This window comes from Habropoda laboriosa, unplaced genomic scaffold, assembly GCF_001263275.1.
Source record: "Habropoda laboriosa isolate 0110345459 unplaced genomic scaffold, ASM126327v1 scaffold172, whole genome shotgun sequence".
Classification (NCBI taxonomy): Eukaryota; Metazoa; Arthropoda; class Insecta; order Hymenoptera; family Apidae; genus Habropoda; species Habropoda laboriosa.
Window position 1 is genome coordinate 1306502 of NW_017100331.1, and position 10459 is coordinate 1316960.

The 10459-nt window shown below is 34.5% G+C and overlaps 1 protein-coding gene across 1 annotated transcript in view; it reads right to left on the reverse strand.

Moving 5' to 3' along the window:
* LOC108574445 (sex-determining region Y protein-like) overlaps nt 1-1986 on the reverse strand; it is a gene marked incomplete at its 3' end in the record, with an annotated part of 30630 nt that extends 28644 nt beyond the window's left edge. The window contains exon 1 of the mRNA XM_017937036.1: nt 1938-1986. Within this exon, the coding sequence (XP_017792525.1) occupies nt 1938-1986 (49 nt within the window). The remainder of the gene's footprint in view (nt 1-1937) is intronic.
* Nucleotides 1987-10459: the final 8473 nt, after the last annotated feature.

Consider the following 10459-nt stretch of genomic DNA (forward strand, 5'->3'; position numbering starts at 1 on the left):
GAAGAATGTGAGCGCTAAGGGGTTGAAGAGACTTACGAGATTGAATCTTTGTGTGTATTTGAACTTTAATATTTGGATTTTTGAAAGTGATCGTTGATTACGTGTTTATACTATTATGAGGATATTATTAATCGATACATAGAGTTTTAATGTCTTGATCTTATATAGCCAGTATTGCACTTCCAAGCACTACCAAAATACTCTAATTTTCAAATCGAGCTTAGACTTTGTCACAGAAAATATTGTGGCACATGATGAACATATGACGAAAAGTATAAAAATTGAAAAATTTGTTTACAAAATTTCCGTGGACAAAATATCGCCTGTCGATTGGTAATATTTTCAGGAGTATACGATCAAATGTACAAAAATTTAAAAAATTTCAAAATATTTGCTTTAAAATGATTAATTACTTTCGATTGGCTGCTCCAGTGCGATATTGCAAGTACTAAGGAAATGATTGTCGTTATATTACATAAGGTAATAAAAGTTACATTAACACTCAGGCTGCTGTATTATCAACGACAAGCAGTCACTTTCTGAATTAATCTTTCCATTCATTTTCTAAAAGATAGTTCTTTATGCATTGTCAATTTGTAGCTCATACAATACCTTTTGTGACGAGCTTCAATTTTGAAATTTATTTAAAAAAACAGCTGTTGTTTATTTTATTTTCATCTATATATTACACTATTTCTGTGAATATTCTTGTACATTTTCTCCGTAACGTGAAATATTTCAATAATTTGCATATGATAATCAATATCTAGGATTATAGAATCCAAGTTTTATCTAAATCATTTACTTTGAACAAAAATTAAAAAATTTTGCGTTCGGTTGAAACGAGCACGAGAATGTAAACAATCTAATGAGATATTTTTCATTTTGTTAAGTTTAATGGTATTTTATCTTGAATTATTTACTCATTCAACATTCTTCAGTTACCGTCAAGATATCAATGTATCAATTATTTTCTCAGATTCTTGAGTGACCAAAGATTCTGGAAATCTGTTCTTCACGTTGATTGGTAAGATAACACTGGTCAACTTTCCGTAACACAATACTGTCTCGGAAAAACCTGTTGCCCGTGAAAACATATTCTTTTGTGATTCAATTATGCTCGTATAACAAGCATTGCAACCATTGAACAATAGCAATCGTTCGATTATCTGATATATTCGCTTTGTATTGCGTTAATTTCAATACTTTGTTATTGCACTGTTGAACTCAAACTGAAGCAAAGAACACACTTGCGAACTTTTAATTCGAAATTTATCTCTAGTAAATGACCGACACTTCACAAAATCGATAGAAACTTTCAGCAAGTGGCTAAACATATTGTACATTTGGACAATTGCTCAAAGACCCTAAAAATTAACATTTGCTACGTGAGAATATTTAGAATTGTCGCTTTTTTATTTTCGTCTAGTTTGAGTTATTGCTTTTTCATTTATATTTCTTTATTTATTAATTATTCTTAATTGTATCCTTTTATTTATACTAACTGATATTAAATATTATCTTGATCACTCATTATTAACATAATACGATCTCATGGAAACAATGGTGAAAATTACATTTAAAACTTTTACTTGAAGCATACTTCATATTTTCTCGTAATACGAAATTGACCAAAAGTAATAATAACAAAAATGTATTATTAATAATAAATAGAAATAGTAGTAACTAAGAACTAACGAGATTATCAGACTCGATTATAATGATAGTAATATGATAATAAAAGTAAATATTGGGCAATGTGCAATGAAATATTGATATAGTAGTGTTTTCAGATAACATATCCAGTTAGTAAATGTCTTTTGTTTCTTCTAATCAGTGATAGTATTAATTATTGTATTACAATAAATATATCTACTAAAGTTTATTGTACCTATCACAATAAGTACTAGAATGAAATTATGAAAAGGTAAGCATACCCTCAAATCTTCTTCGAGCAGTTCCACTTGATTCTTCATTTGGCTGCATGGCCCAATTATCTACAATCAAAATATTAATTGTGCTATAGCAAGTAGAAAATCACATAGCAAATGAATACGTGAATTTACAAATTTATCACATACGTAAAACGTTTATCATTTATTATTTCCCTTATTAAAAAATTATTGATTTGATTCAGCATTTTTGCTGTTAAAAAATTATTGATATAATTTATCATTTTTCTCTTAAAAAATTATTGATTTGATTCAGCATTTCTGCTGTTAAAAAATTATCAACTCGATTTATCATTTCCTTTACTAAGAAATTATTGATTTGATTCGTCATTTTTCCTGCTAAAAAATTATTGATATAATTTATCATTTTTCTCTTAAAAAATTATTGATTTGATTCAGCATTTTTGCTGTTAAAAAATTATTGATATAATTTATCATTTTTCTCTTAAAAAATTATTGATTTGATTCAGCATTTCTGCTGTTAAAAAATGATTGATTTCATTCATCATTTTTGCAGTTAAAATATTATTCATTTGATTTATCATTTTTCCAGTTAAAAAGTGATTTATCGATTACTCCTTGCAAAGCGTAAGATGCATTTGCGTTTAAATATCGAAATGTAGAAGTATTGTTTTGCAGTTTTTGTCGAATCTAACTGTAAGAAATTTGAAACTCTTTCCAGAAGCGTTGTACGTCAAACTCTTGCAGAGGAAGCCCGATAGTCTGTCAGATTTACGCAGCACGATACTGAGACACGAAATATGTGTTAGACAGCGATTAAAAATGCAAGAAAAGATATATCGTTCCATGAGAATGTCTCGGCTTACGTGTGTATTTCTCAGTTCATAAATAATTCGATTTGAACGAATACAAATTCGTATTAATTTCAACAAATCTCTTTCGTCCAGTAAGATATAATTAAAAAGTTTTAATTTTTAATTTTCTGTTTATTCTTCTGTTGACAAAAATATTAGAATGTTACAGTTGTTTATTATTAAATCAAGTTTCGCTAACTTCATGCAAAATTTCATAAAATTGCTAATAAAGAAAATTAATACAATAATTATTTTTCTTTTATTAAAAACTGTAATGTGAAGAAAGGACAGAAATAAAAGGACAAAATTTCATAAAATTGCCACTTACTAATAAAGAAAGTAAATACAACAGTTCTTCTTTCATTCAAATTCACGACGCGAATAAAAATACGGAAATAAGATAAATTATTTACGAAGCATCGCGATTCATATCGTTCGTTAAAAGATCGCCAGGCAAATTAGACCCTCTCTCTCTTCTTTAGGCCATTGTACGTTTTTATAATTGGCCCGATAACTTGTTAATTAAGCTCCGAATTGTTCACTCAGACGTAAAAGAAACAGGACGAACGCCTCCCTTGCACTTTAAACGTGCGAGACATTAAATTGCGAAGTACTCGCAAAACGACAAATCAACAGTGATCGATACACTGATTCCTTTGATTTACATAAATATCGAATAAAAAAAAAAAAGAAACAGTACAATTGAACAAACTACGAATAAACTAGATGCAATAAAATCCTGAAAATAATTGTAAATAATTGGTACATAGGGTATATCGAAATTATTACTAAACACCGTAGCAGAGAAACTTCGAATCGATTCGTTCATGCGTGGAAAAGATTATCGAATCTCCTATATTTCAGCCTCCTATATAATTTTATTACACGTATTTTCTATGTCGTGACCTAATCACAAGCTTGATCTAAAATCTTGATAATTCAAAAGAGAGGAAAATATCCACTTTTTCGAATACAATGGCAAAGCGATTAATCGTCAATCAATGGAAACGTGTTCCACGCCCACGTATATTTGATACATTTACTGCCTCTCTCTCTCTGTTTCACGGTAAAATTATATAAGAATTTAACGAAATTTTATATTGTACAAATTTTTAATACGGAGTGCGAACATTTTACACACATTCGTAAAATATGTATGTAAGCATGCATGTATATACGAGGAGGGAAATGATATTGCATGGTCATATCACGCATTTTCGTACTTCTCGCGAGAATGCTGGTGAATTCCAGTTACATAAGCGTGCTGACAACAGTACAACAATTTAACCACGTGATTATATAAACGTCATCAAGCCTGCGCCTGACAGATTATGTCTTGCCGACGACATCCCCTATCGTCATATCGGCGAGTCATAAGAACGGCCCTTTCATTCACTAAACAATAGCTATATGGAACATCGAAATCGGAAAGGAGCATGGAAAGATAAAACTTAGCAATTGGAGGAAACATTTTACGCAAGTTATTTCTCGCGCGTGCCATTTTACCAAACAATTTCTGATCTGTGTGTGTGTGTGGTTGAAATTAAACGATGAAAACACGGAGAACGTTCAGACACAGTTTATCCAACGAAGCAATATAATATGGACGAGAATTGTGTTCTTACTACGCATAAATTTCGTTGTATTCCATTTAAACGTCTTTTGGTCATTTCTAAGATTCGTTCATTATAGAGGAAGACATTTTTTTAGGACACTTTTAATGTGATTCATTTATGGAAAATTACGTCAGAGATGTTCGAGTGATTGAGAAATATTTTAGAAACAAATTTTGGAGCCTGTGGGCTGTGTGAAAATTTTCTCATGTTGTGTATTTGGCGGATATAGGCGTTTTAAATATTTTCTTGCGCTGCTATTGGCGCCTATAGGCGCTTTGAAAATTTTCTTGCATTGCTATTGGCGTCTATAAGGGCTTTGAAAATTTTCTCGCGTTGTACCCTTGGCGCTTATAGGCGTTTTGAATATTTTCTTGCGCCGCTATTGGCGCATATAGGCGCTTTGAAAATTTTCTCGCGTTGTACCCTTGGCGCCTATAGGCTTTGTGAATATTTTCTTGCACCGCTATTGGCGCTTATAGGCGTTTCGAAAATTTTCTTGCACTGCTATTGGCGCCTATAGGCGCTTTGAAAATTTTCTTGCATTGCTATTGGCGCCTATAAGCGCTTTGAAAATTTTCTCGCGTTGTACCTTTGGCGCCTATAGGCGTTTTGAATATTTTCTTGCGCCGCTATTGGCGCTTATAGGCGCTTTGAAAATTTTCTCACATTGTGCCCTTGGTGTCTATAAGCGCTTTGAAAATTTTCTCGCGTTGTACTTGGCGCTCTTTGACACACTCTCAGCTTACTTTAAGCCTTGATTCATATTCTTTGCGAACTTTCGCCTTAATTTTCAAAATTTTAATCTAAAATTTTTAAAAAAATTTAAAAACGCGAATACCGTCTACCACCGTTTGACTTGCATATTAATAAAGAACCTTATTACATTTGCGAATGATTTTTGAAAACAAATTATCGAAGGAAACCAACTTCATCTACTATCGTTGAATTTGTCTCAACGCCTCTATCTAGAATACTAGTATAGATAGAAAAAATTATACGAAGACATTGTGCCCTTGGTGTCTATAAGCGCTTTGAAAATTTTCTTGCACTGTGCTTGGCGCTCTTTGACACACTCTCAGCTTACTTTAAGCCTTGATTCATATTCTTTGCGAACTTTCGCCTTAATTTTCAAAATTTTAATCTAAAATTTTTAAAAAAATTTAAAAACGCGAATACCGTCTACCACCGTTTGACTTGCATATTAATAAAGAACCTTATTACATTTGCGAATGATTTTTGAAAACAAATTATCGAAGGAAACCAACTTCATCTACTATCGTTGAATTTGTCTCAACGCCTCTATCTAGAATACTAGTATAGATAGAAAAAATTATACGAAGCCACCTAAGAAAAATGAAGGTAATCCTGATTTTTTATCGAAGAGAAAGTATTTCGGCAATTTTTGTTATTGCAATCTGTTGCCGATTGAGTATTAACTAATTTCTCTTTCACAACTTTGTTGTTACGACGAACACCCTGCATAGTACGTTTCACCGATAAAATTTCAATGTACACTTCTCGAGGAAAGAACGACGTCATAACATCCCCGTAAAAGTACACGGATTACGTAGTTAACAGGTGTATTAAAACTATGTTGGCGGAGACCCAACTGTGAGTTTCCATGCCACGGCAATTGTACGGAATTGTATAGACTCAAAACTGAATAATCAATTTGTTATATTTACGATAGAATTATGCCCGTACAAACGGACAAGAGTGTCAGGTGGCAATGAAGGGTCGTTAGAATCTTTTCATTTAATATGCCACCTCGTCCACTTTGGTACATCTGTATCTTCGAGTTTCCGAACCTATTATGGTATTCACAAGCCAGAAGCTGCAGTGCTCCCAGATTTATACTGTTGATACACCGCTGAGAGAGTATTAGATATTACTGACATATACTCATTACTCGCAACTGAAGACAATGCAGAACGCACACGAGGCATTGTGAAATCCAAGGGTGTCCTTTTAATAAATAACCTACATTTCATTCGTGAGAAATTCATCTTCCACGAGCTACCCTGCTGAAGACCATCTGACGATCGTCTTTACGAATAAAGTTGAATGTGAGTTGTAACAGAAATATCAATGACAGTGAAAAGTGAAGGCGAGAAAACTGTCACATGTGGAAAACATGAAATTTTCCAAGAGAGTGAAAAGAAATTTCTGTTTAAAAAATTACTCAATTACAGCATTATGGTAAATAACGTTGAACACTAATGACATTGATAACAAAGATATCTCAACCCCGTTAGAAAGCCGTCACAAGTGGAAAACGTGAAATTTTTCAAGAGAGTGAAAAGAAAATTTCTGTTCGAAAAATTAACTTAATTACAGTATTACGAAACGTACGTCAACTAAAGCTTACTCACTCGACGTATTACAGTTCAACTTCGGACAATTTCTCCTGGTGGTGAATCTGTGTGTTAAAAAATATTCCACGCGTTAAAATGAATATTCAAAATTTTTGATTCGTGACACTTTTCTCGCCGTTATCAAAATATTCGACATTATTAATTACGATTAAACCTGTTATTATATTTCAATAGGCAATCTTTCTGTTACTCTAAATAAAACATTTATAATTAGTATAAAATTAATATGCATTTTAAATTATTTTCAAATTATCATATATTTTTAATGTAAACTGCATCGCCTAGGAAACAGGTTTCCGCGAAATGTGATGCTGCAAGGAATATTTCGACACTCTCGATGAAGGAACAAATTCCTTCACGTAATATCTACGCAAAAACTTAATAAGGTATTGCGTACACGCGCAAACAGACACACACACGCATACAATATAATGTAACGTAATCAGCAGAGCCGATCAACTTGTTACGCGTATAAGTCGTGAGTATTTCTATGATATAATGTGTTCAATCTATTTGGCTATTATAAAATCATCGTAACTTTTCTACATGATCGCTAAGCCGGCTTATGGTTCATGTTAACACGGTTACATAATAAATCCTCTGACAAACTTAAGCACTTACGTTGCAATTTCTAATAGTTTTCACCGAGTTTTCAATCGCAAATGTACACCGGTGCACGTACATCATCAGAGCTGAGTAAAATTTCGAAAGGAAATATTTGAAACACTATTTTAAGTAGGAAATGAAACTTTGGTAAATAAAATATTTTTATTCTAATAATTTCAAACATAAAATGAAATATCTTACATAAATATACGTACATTGTATTTGTTGACAATGAAAATAAATTGAGAAAGGAAATGATATTGTAACACAAGAAATCATGATATTTGGCAAGGTAAATTTAGTTCAAGCGCGACTTCAAGTACCAAGCATTGCTCAAAATTTTCATCTCTTAGATAGGAGATAAATTAAAGTAAATAAAATATTCGAAAATAAAACCCGACTATTTTCAATGAAATTCTATTTTTGAAAATTATCGCAGTAAATAAACTATTTCACTTTCGTACTTACGCGCACAATTTGAAATAAAATAGACAATTCGCTATTTAAAACAATATTTCGCCCAGCTCTATTATACGGTATTCGAAGTTCAGAAACAAGTTTCCACGAATACCTCAATCTGAACGCTACAAAGTTTGCAAGTTGGAATAACGACAATGTACAGATACCCTCGTGTGTCTCAACAATTACGATAACCCCGATAAAATACTGCAACGGTACACGAGCACCGTTTACTTCGAAAAAAAATCTCGTTTCAGCTAATTATCGTAATACACGATTCGAGAGGTCATTACGTGAACTGTGCATTTCAATTAGAGATTCAAATTGCCAAGCGTTACCCACGGCGATTGAACATAATTCACATTTTTTCTCCTGCGGTCAGACTCAGGATGAGCATAGAAGAGGCGATCTATAGATCCGACGCCTGTTGCTCGCGACGACTCGACATAGGTGGCGCTCTCGCGCGCGCGTTTAGCGCGACGGCGACGCAAGAATCTTCAGCAAGAACAACTGGATCGTATTTACGAGTTGGCAATGTCAAGGCGACCAACATATTTCCTTATCAATGTACCATTACGTAATGAACTCGAAACACGGTGCACCGATAGTGCGACTCGCTTTCAGTGTCCCCTATGTGCTTGACCTGTGACGTAAAACTTGCAGGAACTGGCGCATGCAAGGCCGTTTTAAATATTTCTGAAGCTTCCTTCGCGGCAATTGGACTTCGTTTATCTTCCAAGCCGTTTTACACGCATGCCTTGCGAATCGACTTCCGCGACCGCACGATCGACCGCCATTGCAACTGAATTGCATTCCCTTCGAATCCGTTCTTCCTTCTTGTCGCAGCACGAACTGCCCTGTTGCACGAACTTACTACATCTAACAACGTAAACTTCTAGCAACGGTTGTAATAATTTCATTAAGTAGAGACATTGATTTCAGCGTGATCCGTTATTTTCGAAGTTCAGCTACCAATTGTAAGCTTGCGACTCTGTACGGAATTTGAAAAAATTCTCTCACTCCGATCAAATGCAAAGAGCGTTTTACATTGAAACATTCACCAGCTGTGACGGATTAACATTTGTTTGCTTGATTTACCCGCTGTCTGACACATACTCACTTTATCTACTTTGAAACCGGCTTCCAACTGGTTGATACTTCAATGTTTAACGCTCAAGGTACAATCTTACGTATTGCCTTCGATCCTTCATGGAACTAACAATTTCCTAAGTGTCCACCGTATGTTTCAATCACTGCGCTAAATTTTCTCCCGCTAAAAAATTAACGTCCCGCTATGGTCCATTTATTATTATTCTACAAACATACTTTCCAGGAAGATGAACACGATAATAACGATATTGAAATATTTGGAACAACCTGTTGCTCTCTTATGATCCAAGGAATTTTTGTTTCTAATTTTCCAGACGAAATTTCGTTTCGTGTCTTGTCTAAGAAATATCGGTCAACCGTGTAAAATCATAAGAATTAGAGGGATGTGTGTGTGAATTGGGTACGCGACCACATCGCGGGGAAAGTGAAGCCGACAGTGAATGCAACATACGCCGAGACGTGACTCAGCCAATGGTTTTGGAATTTAATTTGATATTCCGCGCCGCGGGATGCGAATAATTATCAAACGTAAAATGACGTTACGCTAACCAACTGGACCTGCATTTCTCGTGCAATCACCGACCGGTATTATGTATCCTTACCGGAGAAATGCTATTTGCATTTGAAATGCTTTGACCTTTTCGGATCTGTGCAGTATAGCAGTTTCTGGTTAGCTACATTCGCCGTTGGCGATCTTGACTGTGTCACACCGGTATCGAGAGATGCACACCGGGTCAAATCATGATTCGAGAATTCTTGCACCGGTCGCGACAAGTATAGCTAATGGAAGCAACAGTTCGTAGCGGATCTTCAAATTGAATTTTCTCGAAAACTAAGCTTCCTGTGAACAAATTTTATTCTGCACCTTCGGTTCACTCTTTCGCGTAGAATAATTCACCACCTTCGCGCTTCTATTGTATAAACAATACATTCAAGAGAGGAAAAAGGGTAATAAACCTCACACCTCGAAGAAGAGAAAGGAACTAAAAATCAAAAATCACTTCGCTCCTTCAGAAATTCCAGTTTATGCACACTTTTCAAGCAGACCTCAGTAATTACACTGAAACGAATTTTGTACCATGGAGCTTCGAGCTCGAGTGTATAGTTAATGAAAGCGACATAGCGAGGTCGTAAATTAACCTGTTAAATGAGGAAGACGAGTTAACTCGTCATTGATTCACAAATGCAGTAAATTCTCCACAAGTGTCAGTCCGCAAGGAACCTAAACCTGACACTTGTAGAGTCGGGGATGGAAGACGAGTTAACTCGTCATTGATTCACAAATACAGTAAATTCTCCATAAGTGTCAGTCCGCAAGGAACCTAAACCTGACACTTGTAGAGTCAGGGACTACGTTTTCGAGCCTCGCGCCCGCTTTTGTAGTTTGCCGAACGTAGACAAGGACAGCGAATAAAAGATAAGCATGAAACGTGAGTCGAGGCAACCAAGCGATTGAAATACCAACTTTTTTAATTTTACGTCTTTTTATCCCGAAATTTTTCTTAACATATTGACGAGATTTTTCT